This window comes from Lepus europaeus, chromosome 5 (assembly GCF_033115175.1).
Source record: "Lepus europaeus isolate LE1 chromosome 5, mLepTim1.pri, whole genome shotgun sequence".
Taxonomy (NCBI): Eukaryota; Metazoa; Chordata; class Mammalia; order Lagomorpha; family Leporidae; genus Lepus; species Lepus europaeus.
In genome coordinates, this window is record NC_084831.1 from 125,206,295 (window position 1) to 125,224,067 (window position 17,773).

Sequence of the window (17,773 nt, forward strand, 5' to 3'; positions counted from 1 at the left end):
TTACCTGTAAAAAACTTCACCCACACCACCGGCACCACACACACGTGTGTGCGCACGCACACACACACACAAGGGGCAGATCTAGGATCCCTGTGCCAATCCCCACAGTCGCCCAGGGCACCAGCACGGAAGGGTGTACATCTCACACCAAGCTCACCCTAGCCCAGTGAGGTTCTGTTGGGCACCATGGGGCAGGAGGGAGCGAAGTCTTACTGGGGGTCCACAAGCCTTTGTCCAGGCTCGTGTTAGGGGTGTTCACAGCAGAGTGGCCTGTTCAGGGTGGGGGGCTGGCTGCCGGCAGACTGGCAGCCGGGCCCTGGAGGCGTCTCGGCGGCGGCGGAAAGCCAAGAATTCCTCCCGGAGGGCAGCACAGCGGGCCTCGGGGCCAGACGCACGGGCTGCATCCAGCAGGCAGCCCTCCTCTGGACTTTTTATGCCTGCAAGAAGAAGGCAGGACAGTGAGGGAAGGAGCCTCAAGATCCCCCAGGGTGCTCAGCCATGAAGCTCCCTGGGACCTTCCAGCCTGCGTGAGCCAAGGAACAAGACAGTCCGGAGCAGAGGAACTGGGGCACAGGCACAGATGGGATGGCCGGGTCCTGCAGGGGGACACGCAGCCAGGAGTGCCTGCCTTTCCAAAGGGCTCACACACCTAGCTCGGGCTCCACTTCAGGTCTCCGTGCCAGGCCCAGGTGCAAGGTCTCCAGCAATTCCATGTCCCCAGGGAATTCTGAGTCCCATTCGTAGTTTTCATCCACAGATGTGTTCCTCCTGTTAACAGTGCGGGCGAAGGAAGAGAGGGGATCATCACACTCGGGTTGGGCCAAGGGCTCCCCTGTGAAAATCCCTGGACCTCAGCAAAAGTCCGGAGTGGGACTGGAGCCAGAGGCACAGGGTATTGAGGATGTCTGGTACCATGGGGCAGGGCTGCAGTAAGGGCAGGGGTGGCCAGGGACCGTCCTTACCTCTTGCTGACTGTCATCACATGCTCCCTTCGGGTCCACCTCTCAGGACCGCTGGCCCAGCTGCTGGTGTCCCCTGGAGCAGGACTGAGGTAGCTGCCTCCAGCAGAGGGCGCTGTGGATGGGGGCCGCAGGAAGGAGGCACTGCCTCGCCCGCTGCTCTGGCTGGTGAGGCTGCCCCGAGGGGCAGCGGGGAGAAGGCCTGGCAGCAACCGCTCCCTGAGAGTCCAGTCAGCCAGGGCTGTGTAGGGGGGTTCGGAGGCGGCCCCAGCCCCCACTATAGCCCCAGGAAGACCTGTTCTGGAGGGGGAGTCTGGGGGGCGAAGGAAAGATGACACGGGGCAGGGCCGGGTATCCATGTAATCTGGAGGCGGAGCGGGGCGGGGCTCCTCAAGGGGGGGCCAGTCTCCATCCACATTCATCTCTCGGAAGAAGGGCAGGCTCAGGTACTGGAGCAGGGGTCCGGGACCCGGCAGGGGACTGGGCGGGGCTGCCGGAGGGGGTCCCACGGGGCTGATGTCTGCAATGCAGAGGGGCTGGGGTGCCCCACTGGGGCTGCTGCTGCTACAGTCAAAGGACCTGACCAGCCGCCGGGCTGGCGTCCGAGGTTCTGCCCGCTCTGCGCCCGGCTTTTCTTGTGGGGGCACCACGGTGGGTCCCATCACAAAGCGCCCATCTGGGCCCCGGCTAATGGGCTCCAGAGGCAAGGGTCCCCGGCTAGGTGGCGGGTCTGGGTGGGGGGTGGCGGGGCGGGCGGGCTCTCCCCAGAGTAGACTCTGGCGCAGGCTGGGGACTGGGGATCCCTGGAGCTTCAGCTTCGCCACGCTGTCGGGGCTGCCAGAGCCGGGAGCAGAGCTAGGGAGGACAGGAGATCCGGGTCTGTAGGAGGGCGCCCGTCCCCCTCTCAGGAGCCAGGGTCAGGCCTCGAGAGGTCTGGAGCACAAAAGGACAGGGCTAGGGAGAGCAGGTGTGGACAGCACCAACACAGGGCACGGGGAGAGGTGAGGGCACAGGCAACACGGGACGGCCTGAGCTGGGCCCCCTGCACTGCCTTCCATTCGGCCCCCCCTCCTCTTCTAAAGGTGCCCAAAAAGCGGCAGAGGATCCCGGGACAGCCACTGTGAGGGCCGAAGCAAGCCACAGGAATGGGGCAACTTACCGCGGAGCTGACTTCCCTGGTGCAGAGAAGAGGAGGGGTGGATCTGCAAGGGCATGTACACACGAGGTGACACAGGCAGAACCACCAGGCCCGCGGTGCAGACCCCCTGCCGCATACCAGGCGTGCAAACCCCACGTGGCTGGGGTACCGGGTCGCCAAGCCCAGATGCAGGACTGTATGAGCGCACGCGGACCGCACAGGCTCGGAGTTGAACCTCTGGGGGACAGGAGCTCAGGACAGGGCCCACAGCGGCGCCGCCTTACCTTGGCGCAGCCGCTTGCGGCGGCGGCGGGCGGCCCTGCGCCGGTTCATGAGGCAGGCGGCCAGGATGCTCACGAGGACGGCCACGCCCAGGAAGCAGACCCCGCCCACCACGCCGGCCAGCACCGGCTGGGGCAGGAGGCCCGGCAGCTGAGTGCGCGATGGGTAGACCTCCAGGCCTGGCAGGGCCGGAACATTGGAGGGTCAGAGCGCTTGGCCGGTTCCGGACCCTTGCAGCCCCGCGCCGGTCCCTCCCGCCAGGTTCTCACCGGTGGTGGAGACGTTGGCGGAGTTGCTGGGATCGCTGACATAGCTCCCCGCAAAGGCCACGAGGCGGAACTCGTAGAGAACATCCTGGGGGTGGGAGGTGGGTTTCCAGGAATGGGGTCAGTGCCTGGTACCGCCCACCCGGGCCCCAGTCGTTGCAGTTGGGAGGTGAGAGTGAGGTAAGATGCGAGAGGGAGTCTCAGGGTGAGAAGGTAGGGTTTGGGGAGCCGGAACCGAGCCTCCTGCACATACCTTGATGAGGCCTGGCACCAGCAGCTGTACGTCTGTGCCCGCCACAGCCCGGTCCAGCACCTCCCAGCCCTGGGAGCCTTGCCGTCCCTCTAGGACATAGCCATCCAGTCTCTGAGGGACCAGTTCTGGGGGATCCCAATGCAGGAGGACACCCCTGGGTGTCCTCACTGCCACCAGACCTCGGGGAGGGGACAAGGGAGGCGGCATCTCTGTTGGGGGCGGCTGGGGGGCAGGTGGTGTAGTAGGAAGCCCTGAGTGAGACAGAGAGGCATGTGAGACCAGGGATGCCCAGTGCCCCTCATCCTGCTCCCCCCACCCCAGCCCTTCCACACACCTGTGCCCTAACCCACGGGGGCTTCCCATATCCTGGCTTTCCCTACCTTGTCTTAGAAGCTCTGGGACGAGAGGGCGTGCTCACCTTCAGGGGCAGACAAGACGATCTCGCTGAAGGGCCCACTTCCCAGCTTGTTCTGAGCCAGGACGCTGAACTGGTACTGGGTGTGGGGCTGCAGCCCTGGCACCAGGAGGTGAGCAGCGCCCACAGGCACTGCCAGGGAGAGCCAATCGTGGTGGGCTCGGTCAGGACGCTTGGCCCTGGGGGGCATGGAGAAATGGGGGGAACACGTCATGAACTGGGAAGACTGAGAAGGCGTGAGGTCCACGGAGCTGGCCTCCCCCATCCACTCAGCCATCAAAGGTTTCAGGACCTGGGCTCTGAACATCTGAACAAGGCAGAGATAGAGGGGAGGAAGGAAGGACAGAGGGCCAGGGGGATTCAGGGTAGAGAGGTGAGGCTGGCCTGGGGGATGGCAGGGCATGCCACTCACAGTGGGGTGTACCAGACACTGAATCTCTGCAGATAGCCACCGTCAAAGCCAGGCTCCCAGGAGACGTTGGCACCCTTGGGCAAAGGCACCACGGACACATTGGTGACCACATGGGGGCTGGTGCCTGAGTAGGGGGAGTGGAAGGAGGGATGCTGCTCACATAACCCTGGCCCCCACCCATCATCAGGACCTGTGTCCTGTCCCACAGGTCTCCCCCAAGCCCTGGGCCACACCAGGCACTAACCCAGCACGTAGATGTTTGTGGAGGTGGCCACTCGGGCCACCGCATTGCTGGCACTGCATTCCCAGCGCCCGTGGGCCTCCTTGGTCAGTGGTCGCAGGACGAGGCTGCTGTTGCTGTCCACCTGGGCCTGGCCCCGCAGCCCCCGGCCCACCTACAGAAGCACTGGTCAGGCCTGAGGACACACGCGGCCACCCCTCACCAAGGGTGCCACGCATCTCTCCGGGCAACCGTGCTTTCCTCCCCGCCCTGCCCCTGCAGTCCTCTCCTCCCCCCACCCTCCTCCTTCCCACAAATGCCCTGGGGTATGAAGAGGCAGGGGTGCAGCGGGCACAGATGGAAGCTGAGCAGGGTCAGAAGCCTTACCTTGGCCCAGGAGACTGTAGGAGGGGGGTCTCCCTGGGCGGAGCAGGGAATGAGTAGCTCCCGCCCTACTTCTTGGAAATATTCTTCCTTGGGCCGTTCTACAAAGGCTGGGGGAGCCTGTGGGCCAGATGTAGCATTGGGAGGGTCCTGTTTCCCATCCCTCTCAAAGGCCGCCCCCTCTCTGGGCTCCGTCTGTCACATCCTATCCCTGGTCCCAACCTCACTTTCTCCGCCTCACAACTTCTCTCTGCTCTGTGTCTCTGTCGCCCAGCACATAGGCTGGAGGGAAATACTGGGGCAGATAAAGCATCGATGGGCCAGGGCAGGACTCTCAGGAGACGCACACCCCTCTGCACAACACCCCTCCTCCCACCCCTTTGCTCCCTTCCTCAGAGTTCCCAAGGGAAGCAGCAGAGCCCTGGTTAGTGCAAGCTGGGGTGGACAGGCCAGCCCACTCCATGGATCGTTGTGATTGATGGCTCACCTCCCTACACCATTCTTGCAGAATCCACTGGAATGGCATCTGCCAACTGCTGTGGCCTCTATGGTTAACAGAGACTTGGAAGGAAGCCCCTCTCTAGATGTGCCCTGTTCCCCCCAACACTACCCCCACACGTCAGCCCAGACTTAACACACCTCTTCCACCCCAGGGCCTCACCTTGAGCAGCACGCGGGTCACGGGGGAGGGCCCGGCAGTACCCAGACTGTTGTAGGGGGTGCAGGAGTACTCTCCCAGGGCATCCTCATTTCCCAGGGCAATGAGCAGCGAGCCTTCTGTGCCCTGGGACCAGCCTGGGAACTGGAGAGCGGAGGAGAAGAGCAATGGAGACAGGAACTCAGCAAGGCAGGACAGGGACAGGGACAGAGACAGGCCAAACAAGAGAAGGAGGTGGTGCTGGAAACCCACACCTCTAGTCCAGGTGCGCCCGCCCGCGGCATCCCATTCCTCCAGAGAGGCCACTTCCCACGGGTGAGGCCGTGACTGCACAACTCCAGGGGTGTCACTCAGAAAATGACAGTGTGAATGGCACACATTGGGGGGAGGGGCCTCCCTGCCTGCTGGGGCCTCACCTGACTGTCCAGCCAGTGCTCCATGACGAAATCCTCCATTTTTATCCTAAACCAGCTCCTTTCCTATATGAAAATCTCTGCCCGCCTTGCTAGAGGAACCCCTCCCACTCCTTCACTCTCCCTTCCCAAGCAAGACATCCCGGAAAGCCCTTTGGTCTGGGCACGAGAGTCTATCCACCTTCATGGCCTCCTCGCTAACCCAGACTTCCTGCCCTCTCTTCTGGGCCATTTCAACAGCTCTAGAACCAACCCCAAACTCAGCCTCTAATCATGTCTCTGGTGCTGGCCCACCATTGCTGAAAGAGGCTTCACTGGCTCCAGCTGTCTTTAGACTTTTTTTTTCCTAAACATCCAACAAAAATGTATTGAGTACTACAACCGTGGAAGCCCAGAGGACACTACAATTAAGAGATGCAATGCCAGGCCTCAAGGAATTTAGAGTTTCTGCAGACAAGCAAAAGATCCCAATCACCTTGGAATGAGGTGATATTAGCCCAGCGTCGGCAGTTCTTCCATTTGGCCCCAGCCTGTCTTTCCAGCCTTCTCTGCACCATTCATGTCCCTGCAAGCACTGTGGCTCCCACCAAATGCACGATTCCTTTGTCCAGACATGTACTACACTGTGTCCTGCCTCTGGGCCCGCTTTCTGCATGGACTGACATCCAGCCTTCCAGGTCTACTCTAGAAGTCCCAGAACTTGTCACTGATCTATCCTCAGCCAGGCCGAAGAGGTGGGCACTTGTCCATCTGTGGTCGCCTAGCAAAGTGTCTACATTGCTTTCCCTCCCTCTGACCCTAAGGATGGATGCCTGTTGGCCCCAGCACAATATCTTGTGAGAAGTGTATGTTCCCATGTCAGTGAACTGAATTAAATGGAGCCAACTCCACCCCAGCTGTCCTTCTGACCAGCATAACATTAAGCTAAGATCTCTCTACTCCCTACCCCAAGTCTATACCTTGTCCAGCTGCAAGGCCTGCCCATCCTTGGTCCAGCTGACAAAGAGCAGTGGGGGATTGGCACGAACCGGACACCGGATCACCCCTGGCATGCCCACGGGTAGGGGTGTCTCAGGAGGCATTGCTGTCACCTGGGCTGGGTCTGGAGAAAACAGTTGCAAATGAGGGGACAGGCCCAGGGGAGGGCGGCAGGCAGGGAAGGGGCCGTGATCAGGCTTACAGAGCACAGTGAGGTAGGCGGAGGCAGAAGGCGGGTGTAGGAGGCCGTTGCTGGGCACACAGGTGTAGCGGCCAGCGTCATCAGGCTGGGCCGACTGTAGCCGCAGGCTCCCATCCACCAGTATCCGCACTCGGGACTGCATGCGGCTGTAACATGGCATGTGTGAGGAGGAGGCCAGGCTGGGCCAGCCAAGGGGCTCCCCAAGACTGTGCACCAAGTTCTTGCCTCCCCTGCTCCTCTTGTGGGCAGCCATACCTAATATGGAAGACATTGGTGCCGTCCTGGAACCAGCTGTAGGTAAGGTTAGCAGGGTACGCCTCAGCCTGACAGGCCAGGGACACATCCTGGGAGGCGTTGACCGTGCTGTTCCTGGGGGGCACCACGATGATGGGGGCTCCTGTGGGGAGCACGAGAGGAGGGAAGTGGCTTCAGCCGGAGGGCTCCCCAGAACCTCAAGCCACTTCCACATCTGGAACATAGGGCTGGCTCTCGCAGGGCCTGGGGGAAACTTCCTTTCCATGGAACAAATCCCTTCTCTCCCCACACTCATTCCCCTTCCCAAGTTCTCCCACCCACGGGATGAAATCCCCTGCCTATCAGCCCCTGTCCTGCCTGTCACACCCTAAATCACTTCAGTGCCTCCCACCCCCACCCAGCTGCCCCCAGGTGCTGCAGCAACCCAACTCCAGGCTCCCTTATGCCAGAACTGTCCCCTTTGGCCACAGAAGTCTGCTCGAGAACCTGCAGCCAGCCCCTGGCTCCTACCACATTAAGCTCACACTTTGTTTTACTCAGCCTTCTGGAGCCCTGTGACCCAGTCCCCCTGCCTGGACAACCACCTGTCCACTTGTGCCTCGGGAGTCCTCTCGGAGGGCAGCTGGCTGTCCTCCTGCCATGCTCACGCCTTTTGCTCTCTAAACCTCTCAGTCTGGAATGTCTTTCCCGAGGGCCTGGCCAAGCCACATACCTCCTGCAAAATGCCTGTGACTGCTGCAGTGCCACTGCTCCTGACACCAGGAGCAGTGCCTTTAATGCCTTTAATGTGCCTTTAATGACTGGGTACTGCCCTCCTTATAGCACCATGGAGAGCAACACGTGGCTGTATAGATAGATGACAGGCCGCAGTGAAGGTAGAGTGCAGGCCTCACACAGTCATCCCTTGGTGCCCTTGGGAATTGGTTCCTGGACACCCCCACCCATGGCTACAACGATTTGTGGGTGCTCAACTGTATGTGCATAGAACCTACACCAGCCGCCCGGATGCTTTAAATCATCTCTTGCTTATTTACAATACCCAAGACTCCATACATACCATGTAAACAGTTGTTATACTGTCTAGGAAATAATGACAAGAAAAAAAGGCCTGTACATGTTCAGTATCAGTGTGGGCTTTTCCCCCTCAAATATTTTCTATTTTTTTTAAGATTTATTTATTTATTTGAAAGTCAGGGTTACACAGAGAGAAGAGAGGAGAGAGGAGAGAGAGAGAGAGAGAGAGAGAGAGAGAGAGAGGAAGGAGAGAGGTCTTCCATCCACTGGTTCACTTCCCAATTAGCCGCAATGGCCGGAGCTATGCCGATCTGAAGCCAAGAGCCAGGAGCCTCTTCTGGATCTCCTACATGGGTGCAGGGACCCAAGCACTTGAGCCATCTTCTACTGCTTTCCCAGGCCATTGCAGAGAGCTGTATCAGAAGTGGAGCAGCCGGGACTAGAACCAGTGCCATATGGGATGCCGGTGCTTTAGGCCAGGGCGTTAACCCGCTGAGCCACAGTGCTGGCCCCCCCAAATATTTTCAATCCATGGCTGCTGGAATGCATGGATATGGAACCCAGGGATACAGTGAGGCCAACGCATTCCTTCTAAAGGGAAGGTCTCAGCCAGGTTAGCTGTGCTCAGCTGAGCCCAACTGAATTCCAGTAACAGTCGTTGATAGAGATGAGAATAGGGCTCCGTGGTGTCACGTGGTGTCCATGCATGCCCCCTGTTCACTGTAACATTGTTGAGTACTAAGTGGTTATTTGACTATTGATTCTTTCTTTTAAGATGCGCCAGGGCTGGCATTGTGGTGCAGGTTAAGCCACAGCTTGCAACAGTGGCATCCCATATCAGGGTGTTAGTTCAAGTTCTGTTTTCTCTGCTTCCAATCCAGCTCCCTGCTAATGCACCTGGGAAAGCAGCACAAGATGGCCCATGTGCGTGGACCCCCACACCCACATGGGAAACATGGAAGAGGCTTCTGGCTCCTGACTTCAGCCTGGCTCAGCCCCAGCTGTTGTGGCCATTTGGGGAGTGAACCAGCAGAGAGAAGACTCTCTCTCTCTCCCCTTTGATATCTGTTTTCCTCTCGCCCCTCTCCTTTTCTGTCACATTGCCTTTCAAATAAATAAATAATCTTAAAAAAAAAAACTAAGTGAAGATGCTGGTTTCAGGCAACAGCTTATGCCACAGCCCCCTCACCTCCCATGGCACAAGTCTTCCCACCCTGCTGTGTGCCTCCTGAGCCACAGGTCCCAATCCTCCCACACAGGAAGCCCTGGTTCCAGCCCTCCCCACAGAGAACCTAGCACCAGCAGTTGGGTGGCATGGGTGGCGCTGCCCTCGGTGCTGGAGGCCTGGCAGGTATAGACCCCAGAGCTGCCACGCTGCACCCGCCGGATCCACAGCGTCCCGTTCTGCACCTGGGGAAGGAGTTGGGTAAGGCAGGTCCCTCTAGTCACAGCCTCAGACCCTGTACTTCCAAGGCTGGCCAGCAGAGGGAGGCAGCACCCCAGGCTCTGGGCAGCTAATGCAAAGCCCCTCCTCTGTCCCACCTCTTCCCAGGCCCGACCCACTCAGTCCTCCAGCTCTACTCCCAGGTCCCCATCCTCCCTTCACACGCTAGCTGGCCCACTCTGCCCCAAGACTCACTTGCACTTGACCCTGGCCCTGGCCAAGGTCCTGTCCTCGGAGTTTCCAAGTCACGTGAGGCTGGGGGCTGCCGCGGGCCACACAGCGCAGGGTGACAGGCTCCAGTTCCTGTACTTCCAGCACCAGGGGAGGCGTCTCCTGGAATTGAGGGGGTGCTGCGGGGGGAGAGAGGCATCAGGGGTTGCCAGAGGGGTTCGCAGCTGGAAGAGCATTGTGCAAGGGCCAGGGACCGCTCAGGGCTGCAGCCGTCACCGTCTAGCTCTGGGCCACATAAGGCAGGCAGCGGCCCATTCCCACGCGCTGGCTTGGGCCAGTGATCACAGGCTGCACTGTTCTGGGAGTCAGGAAGCCAGGACTCTGATGCTGCTAATGAGGGGCACAACCGAGCCCCTGGGAGCCCCGCTCCCTCCCACCTGTGGAACAGGAAGAGTGACTGTGCCCTCCCTCCTTAGGGTGAGACAGAATTAATGTGACAAGGTGTTTTAAAAACACAAAGTGTTGTATTCCACACACAGACCAAGGGGCTCCCCACCCACCCACCAACCTATCTCCCGGGTCAGGGAGGCAGAAGGGGAGAGGAGGAGGAAGTTCCCGACAGAGACCTAGAAGGCTGCTTTGATTCAGATTTGAAGAACTGAAAAAGGGTGGGAGAGGGGGGAGGGGAAAACACAACCACTGAGCAACCAGGGGGTGTCCGGAAGGGAGGGGGTCCTGGAACTGCTTGTGGGATGGAAAGAGAACTCCCTCTTCCCCTTTCTCCCTCCAGCCAGGGGTCCCCACCGTGGCCCTCCCCTCCCTTGCTCCCCAGCTTCATACAGTTGACTGTCAAGTGCACCCAGGAGCCGTTGGCAAAGTCCTCTTCGGGGCTGTGCTGGTCCAGGAAGAGCACGCGGCACTCGTACCAGCCCTGGTCTTCCACCCGCAGCCCCTCGATCTGCAGTGACGCCCCCCTTTGCAGCCGGACTCGTCCTGAGGAAGGGGCCCCGAATCAAAGGTGCTGAAGGGACCCCGTGGGAGCCCCAAGCCCCTGGGCACAATGGTCAAGAGCAGTCTCAGTCTGCCCAGGTATGCTGAGAGCAGGGTCTGCAGAGGCACAGATGGGGTTGGGATCACTGAGGGCAGCGCCCTGCGTTCAGCTCTTCTGACCATGTCAAGTCTGACTTTGAATAGACAGACACCCAGGAGGCAGCAGGTGGATGAACTGCTCCGACCAATGCTTCCTGGACTGTTCTGGGGAGGGGAGGGCCAAGCACTCCCCTCCCCCCCCACCGGGAATCTTAGTCCACCTACAAAGGGCGCTGTTTTTGGGAAAGCAACACAGGGACTCCCTCGAGTCCGGAAGCCTCAGCAGTGTTTGGGGCCCTAGCAGGGCCCCAGACCCCGCCTGCCAAAGCCCCTAATCCCCTAGGGCTATTATCAGCAGCCTAAGCGCCTTAGGGTGGCCAGAGTCCAGCCCAGCCAGGCAGCAAAGTCAGCAGCCTCTCCGCCCAGCCCCTCCGCGCCCCAGGGCACTCCAGTCCCGGCTGACTGAACAGCTCCACAAAGCCACACAACCACAGCCCAGGCAGACAGCTCCTCTCCACCCTCAGCACCCACACCATGCCATCAGGCTCAGGCTGCGGGCACCCTCAGCACCCTCCTCTGATGGGAGCCCACATCCCAGACAGCTTCTCAGGCCCCTGGCAGTGCAGCCTGGTGAGAAAGGCGCCCCTTGGGAGCCAGATGGACCTAGGCACGAGCCCAGATCTTCTGTGTACCCCGCTGGGTGAGCTATCTAACTCAGTTTCCTCGTCTAGAACAGTGAGAGAACAGAAAAACCCTGGGGAGGCATGGAGGGGAGAGAGAGGGTAGGGAAGGAAGGCAGCACGGTGCCTGGCATCCGTGAGTGCTCGGATAGAGGCTATTGAACAAATGAATGGGCCCAAGGTTTGAGATCAGAGGGCTGCACCCAAGTCTGGCCTTGTGCCTTATCTAGTAACCTCTCCCTGCATCAGTGGACAGCACCACCCGCCCCGAGTCAGCCGACCAGAAACTTGCTATCACCTGGATTCCTCTATTATCCCACAGCTACATACTTGCTCAATCCCACCTCCTAAATATGTTCATTTCTTATGTATTCACCTTGACACCTGTAGGATCTCTCACCTGGGCTACTCCGACAGATAACTAGCAAGTCTTCCTGCCCACAACCTTCTCCCCTATTGCCCACCCTGACCTTGGCCTCTGAGATGGACAGATGACACTTGCTACAGCCTGTGGGGTAGGAAAAGTCCTTTAGCCCTGCACCCACCTCAGCCCTCCCTGGAGCTGCTGGTACATTCACTCCTCCAATCTGTTCTACCTCCTGAGTGACTTTGCCGAAAGAGAGCTGAGTGAAGAGAATGACCAAGCTGAGGCTGACTTGGTGATCTTAGGCAAGGGTCTTTTTTTTTTTTTTTGCCCCCCTAAGAATGTGTTCCAGGGGTGTGGATTCTCTGGTATGGGTGGACCTGCTTACAGGGCTGGATGTTTAACTTCCCTCCCTGAGATAAGACTAGGCCCAGCAGGTAAATATTTAACATAACCATACCCTCTACCAACCCCCCCCTTCCCCGTAGGACTCCTCAGGAACCCCAAGCTGCCTGCCCACTTAGCCCTGAGGATCTCTTCTATGCCCATAACTGTATGACTGTCACCTCTTCTATGTCCCACAGAATAGTAGCACTTCATTATGTTGACCTAGCGCTACAGAGAAGGAAGGAAAGAGACTGAGTATAGGCCACATAGTAAGTATTAGACATTGTTACTAATCTTCTCAAGAATTCCATTACAGATGAAGGAATTAATGTTAAGTTTCTGTCCATGGGTGGTAAGTAACAAAACCAGGCCAGTTCCCACATGCAGTGTGCTCTCTCCATGCAGCTCTGCGGGTAAGATCCAGTGATGTTCAAGGCACCAAGCATCATCTGTGTATTCTCACTCCAGAGATGCTGGGAGCCCATGGGTAACCGTCTCAAATGTCTGCTTATCAGGATATCCAGTGGAGCATACTCTGTGCCCTAACTGCTCTGTGAGACATGGGCTGCTGGATCTGGATGTTGCAGAAGAGCAGGGAGGTGTCCAGGGGCAGCATTCCCAAGTTCCCCTGATTCCTCCGCCCACCAGAAGTCTGCCTTTCCCAATGGACTTTGGATCTTCCCAGTGCCGGGGTACATGTAGGAAACCAGAGCCTTGTCTCTATCTCAAGCTTTCAGGAGTCAGGGAACCCATACTCAGGTAGACAAGCAGGTGTATACCCTCTATACTCTCAGAAATTCAGTGGTGCTAACCATGCCCAGACATTGCACCATGCAGCCAGAGGAGTAAGGAAGGCTTCTGGGAGACTTGCATTAGGCAGAAGAGAGGATTTGGGAGGATAAAAGGGAATAAGGGGAAGTCACTAGAGTGACTGTGGGAGTTCTTGATGGAGACTGAGATAACCAGATTATACCAAGTAACTCAGGCCACTGAGAAAATGCAGGAGACATCTTAATAACGCCCCCCCAAAATGGAGCACCAAAGCCAAAGACTTAAGGCCTGTCCCAGGGATGCAAAGACTTGGTTGGAGAGCTCTCCCAGGAGAGCTGGGGAAGCCTGGGACCAGGGTGCCGATGACAGTTTCACACCAAGCTGAGCACTCGACACCCTGCTTGAATCCTAACCTTTCGCTCTCGCTTGCTTTATGCTGCTTTTTGCTACTTTCGCATTAGTTTGTCGACCCAGTCTCCTCTGCTGGATGGCTTCTAGAATCCTCAGACTGGAAGCTTTCCCACCATGCTCAACAGCCGTCCCCATTCCCGTGGCTCCCCACACATTCTAGGCCACCAGTCTCACGCACAGTCCCAAGCCCATCTCCCCTCCACTGGCCAGAGAGTTTATGACAGAACGGCATTGTCCTTAGCAACCTCCACCTCCTGTTGCTTAGCAACTGCAGTCCGGAGTCCCCTACACAAAGGCTGAGAGGCCCCTTCCACACTGTGAGGCAGTCAAAGGGTTAATGGGCTCAGGGGCCTCCCTGCGGGGGTCCTGACTCCCCTAGACCAGTTCAGACCTGACCAAGAGCTCCAGGCAAGCAGGGGTGGGAACAGAGAGTAGAGGTGGTAAGAAAGCCCTACAGGTTGCTGCTTACAGCCCTTGTGGCTAAAAGAACGACACAGGAACCAAAGGAAAACCCACTGGTCATGAAGTCACCAGTGCCCAGTGGCTTGTCCACCTGAGGCACTTCAAGACAAGACAGAAGCTAGAGCAAAGGAAAAGTTTCACATCTCCCTGGTGGGGCCCCAGGAAAAGCCCTTCTCCCACCTCTCCTGCACCTCCCGCTTGCCTTGCCCCCTCCTTCTCCCCAAGGCTGGGGGCGCTGTCAATCTGCCCAGCCTCAGCCCCTCCCAGGGTAGCCCCAAACCCCTCCCAGGCCAGTGCGGCCAGAGGCAGGGAGGGAGGGGGCTGGTGGGCACAAGCCGTTTTTCTCCACTGCACTAATTGAGGTCGGCTCTCACCGTTCCCACAGGGCTTGTGTAGACACACACACACACACACACACTCCCACCAGGCTGTTTGCCAATAACTGCCCCCACTCGAAAATAAACTCTTCCCTTGCGAAGCACCTGCCTGCGCCTCCTCCTCTCTCTGCTCAGCCCACCCCGTGGCAAGAGCTCAGCCAATCCCAGGGCTTCCCTCAGGATTCAAACCAAAGAGGGAAAAGGCGGGGAGCCCACCATCCACACCCAGGTGGCCTTCCCTGGGCCTCCCCTCCGAGGAGGGGACAACAGGGCTCTCTCTGGCCCAGCAGCCCAGGCCCATCCTTGGACCTCCCACAAGGCCCTCTGAGCAGTGTAGCTAAACCGCTCAGATTAAGGCTCCATCTGGGATTGGAAAGAGGCTGAGCCACTCGAGGGAGCCAGCTGGGGCACAGCAGAAGGCTGCAGGGGGGCCAAGTCTGCACAGGAGCCCACCCCACCCCGAGGCAGCACCCCAGCCCTGTGCCATTCAGGCGCTGACTTTCAGGGAGTGAGGCCACCCACCCAGCCCCAATGTGCACCTGCCCTTCTGCAGTAAGAATCAGGCTGAGCCTCCACTGAGCAGCAGAGAGGCCGCAGCCCCATTCACCCTGTGGCCCATCCGCCCACCCTTAGAAGACTGAGCGAGGACTGAAGACAGTGGACAGGAGAGGACACGGAGTGAGCAGATAGTAGGGGAGACTGTGGAAGAGGGGCCTTCCATCTGGGAGGTTTCAAGATGAGACCTGGAAAGAGTGGTTAGCGAATTAGGGTGCCTACTCAAGTCAGGGATGATCCCCTCTGGAACAGACTACCTGGAGCTCCAAACAGCACAGCCATCACCTTGTGCAAGCGCATGCACACGAGCATGTGTAAATGAAAGGATCCTGAAGCGAATTAACACTGCCTGGGGACAGAACTGGGCCTGTTAAACAGGGTCAAGACAGCGGAGGTAGGGGTGAGAGTGGGGCAGGCACAGAGCAGTTGATATGCAGCCTCGGCCCCACTCTACCTCCCTCCTAAGCAGAAGTCTTACCCACGTAATCAGGGTCGATGCGCGGGGAGTAGAGGCCAAACTGGATGAAGATGGGAAGCAGGAATCCAAAGCGCAGCCACTCGATGACGTGCAGGGGCGGCCGGCCGGCCGGGGGCAGCAGGTCGCAGCCCAGCACCACACTCTCCCCAGCCCGGCCCACCACAGAGACCACCTCAGGCTTCCCTCGACCTGCAAGGTGGGTTGGCAGCAGGGCACAGCGGGGGGCTGGAGTCAGGGCTGGGACAAGAGGCTCCATCCGTACCTCTGTAGGCTCCCCAGGACTCTGGGGGACAGCAGGATCCCCCAACTTCTCCAGGACCAGCCCCAGTCCTCCCCTCCCCTCCCGTGTTAACAAAGAAGCTCTTGGGGGACACCAGCTACCCGTTGGGAGTCCTTGAACCCCAGGGATGCCACTCACCGTCAGCCCCCTGGCTGATGATCAGGCTGAGGATGGCCAGACTGAGGCACCAAACCATAGCCCAGCTCTCCCGCTTACCCGGCCCCTCCTAGCCACAGGAGCTCAGTTGGAGGGGCCGAGTGAGGTCTTCTGCCCAGCACGCTGGGGTCGCTTCTGCTGATGGGCCTCCGTAGCAGCTTTCCACTCCCACTCGTCCAAACTCTAAGGGTTTGGCTCATGCAACCCCTCCAGACGCTGTTCTCTCAAGAACCACCAGATCTAGAAGCAAAGGCAAGGCAACACACAGGGCTGGCCAATCCTGGAGCCCAGAAGACGTCCCAGAAGACATGAGAGCTAGCATGGCAGCACTGGGAGCAAGGTAAGGGGGAGAGGGGAGTTGGGAAGATCTTAAGGAAAGTAGAGGGATTCTGGGGGTGCTAAGGGTTTTCTAAGAGCCTTGGAAAACAGCTGGGAGAGAGTTGGGGCTGCTTCCACACTTGGAAGAAGATTTTTCAGGGAAGCATGGAAAACTAAGACCCCCCATGGCCCAGGCTGTCTCTTCTCTTTCCTTACTACTGATGCTAACAAGGTCACAGACAGCAAGATGGAACCCATCCTCTCATCTCCACCCTTCTGTGACCAACAAGACCCTGAAGATCTCTGCTCAGGCAGCAGGGGCCAGTCTAAGGCATTAGAATCCAGGCCCCTCAGTGTTCTCGCCTCCCCAAATGGCCCCTAGGGCACCCCCACACACACACAACCTTTTGCTCTATTTCCCCATCCTCTGTGAAGACTGCTAGAAGCTGGGGACCCTGTGGCCTCCTCTTTCTCCACTCAGCCTCCCCAATTCTGCTTTGGCAGTGAGTGAGCCAGGCACAGCGGAGAGGAGGAGCTGCCTCCCTCAACTGCTGGTCTGGGGCCCAGGCAGCATCCCCCAGGTCTGGGCAAGCCCTGGAGTTGGCAGCTGGCCCACCCTCTCCCTCATGCCGCCAGGCAGCTCTCCCTCCACCAGGTACCAGGCCCAGATGCCTGAGCCCAACTCCACCCACTCCTTCCCTCCAACATCTTCAGGGTGCTGAGTTTGCCCAGCCCTCCCTTCCACAACCCTGGGGGCATGCTTCATGAGTGGTTGAAGTGCCCGTGGGCGCTCAGTTGCACACAATGAGCCCTGGGCATGGTGGGCAGGAACTTCTGAAAGTCTTACCCACCAGGTCCCAGGGCAGCCTGGGCCGGGCAAGGCGGGCTGGAATGTGCTGGGGCCTCCACCCGACCTCACAGCTCAGCACAGGCTATAAAACATCCACCACATGCCAGTCAGATCCCTGCCTCCACTTAGGGCTGGTACATCTCACTCACTCCTGGCAATTTCCCCCCAGGCATTCCCCCTGCCTCCTGCTGCCCCAGCCGGCTATCCCATACTTTCCTGAAAACCCCTTTTTCCAAGTGTAGAAATCCCCAATTCTTTCCTGAGCCAACTGGGTGAGACCCAAGCATCCCCAGAATGGGATGCATTTCCTAAGATCTTTCCAACCCCCGAACCCCCACCATTTCCACCCCACTCCTCTTTCCAGTCTCCCCATTCTCCCAGGACTCCCTGCCCAGTTATCCCCACTTCTCACCCCTCTCACACCCGATCTCCAACTGCGGCGGGACCCCTCCAGGTCTCCCCCTGAAAATGCACCCTCCCCCCCCCCCATCCTCTCCTCCCGGGAATTCCCCTCCCGGAATCCCTGCCTCAGCCCACAATACACTTCTGATGTCCACCCCAGCAATCGCCTCTCCCCCGCATCCTCCGGCCCCCTGGAACTCCTCGCGCCTTCGGAGCCCACCGGGAACTGCTCCGTATTACCGCCAGACGGCCTCCAGTTCCCCGGGACCCCCGCTCGCCCACCAACGATTCCACCTCACTCCCCGGAACTCCCCTAGTTCTACTCCCCACAGAATCCCACTTCTCTCCAGAGCTCCCCGCCTCCTGCGGTCCCCCACAACTCTACACCGCTCTTCTCGCCCCCGCCAGTACCCCCACTTCTATGCCCCCAGGACGCTCCCGCCCTCACCTGCTCTGCACCGCTCGGCTCCACTCCCGCAGCCACACAATAGGGGGCGGACCCGCCTCCCCGCCTCGGATGCCCCGAGCGCCTCCCGTCGCCCTGGAGACCGCCTAGCCCCCTCCCGCGGCGGCCAATGGGCGCCGACAGAGGGCGAGGCGAGGCGGGCGGGACCCTGCGCCGCCTGGGAGTTGTAGTTTCGGGAGAGGACTCGGCGGCACGTGGTTCCTGGTCGCCCCCTCGTGGAGCTCTGTCCAACCAAGCTGGCAAAGGCAAGTGGGCCGCTTCCC

The 17,773-nt window shown here is 59.2% G+C and overlaps 1 protein-coding gene across 1 annotated transcript; it reads right to left on the reverse strand.

Annotated features, from left to right (window-relative positions):
- IGSF9 (immunoglobulin superfamily member 9) lies at positions 1 to 17,547 on the reverse strand. Its single transcript, XM_062193703.1, has 21 exons — positions 17,493 to 17,547; positions 15,457 to 15,714; positions 15,039 to 15,227; positions 10,305 to 10,457; positions 9,489 to 9,643; positions 9,142 to 9,259; positions 6,836 to 6,977; positions 6,581 to 6,726; positions 6,360 to 6,502; positions 4,991 to 5,131; positions 4,333 to 4,449; positions 3,970 to 4,120; positions 3,726 to 3,849; positions 3,317 to 3,492; positions 2,899 to 3,149; positions 2,649 to 2,733; positions 2,382 to 2,558; positions 2,119 to 2,161; positions 963 to 1,814; positions 650 to 768; positions 1 to 437 (listed from the first exon to the last, which is right to left on the reverse strand). The coding sequence occupies exons 2-21, from the start codon at positions 15,512 to 15,514 to the stop codon at positions 256 to 258; spliced, it is 3,522 nt and encodes a 1,173-aa protein (XP_062049687.1). The 5' UTR covers positions 15,515 to 15,714; positions 17,493 to 17,547; the 3' UTR covers positions 1 to 255.
- Positions 17,548 to 17,773: the final 226 nt, after the last annotated feature.

Coding starts and splice junctions, on each gene's coding strand:
- IGSF9 (XM_062193703.1), bottom strand. CDS start 15,514: ATGGTTTGGTGCCTCAGTCTGGCCATCCTCAGCCTGATCATCAGCCAG. Junction 6,503..6,580: donor CGCCTACCTCACTGTGCTCT/GTAAGCCTGATC, acceptor TGTTTTCTCCAG/ACCCAGCCCAGGTGACAGCA. Junction 2,734..2,898: donor TGGTGCCAGGCCTCATCAAG/GTATGTGCAGGA, acceptor TCCCACCCCCAG/GATGTTCTCTACGAGTTCCG.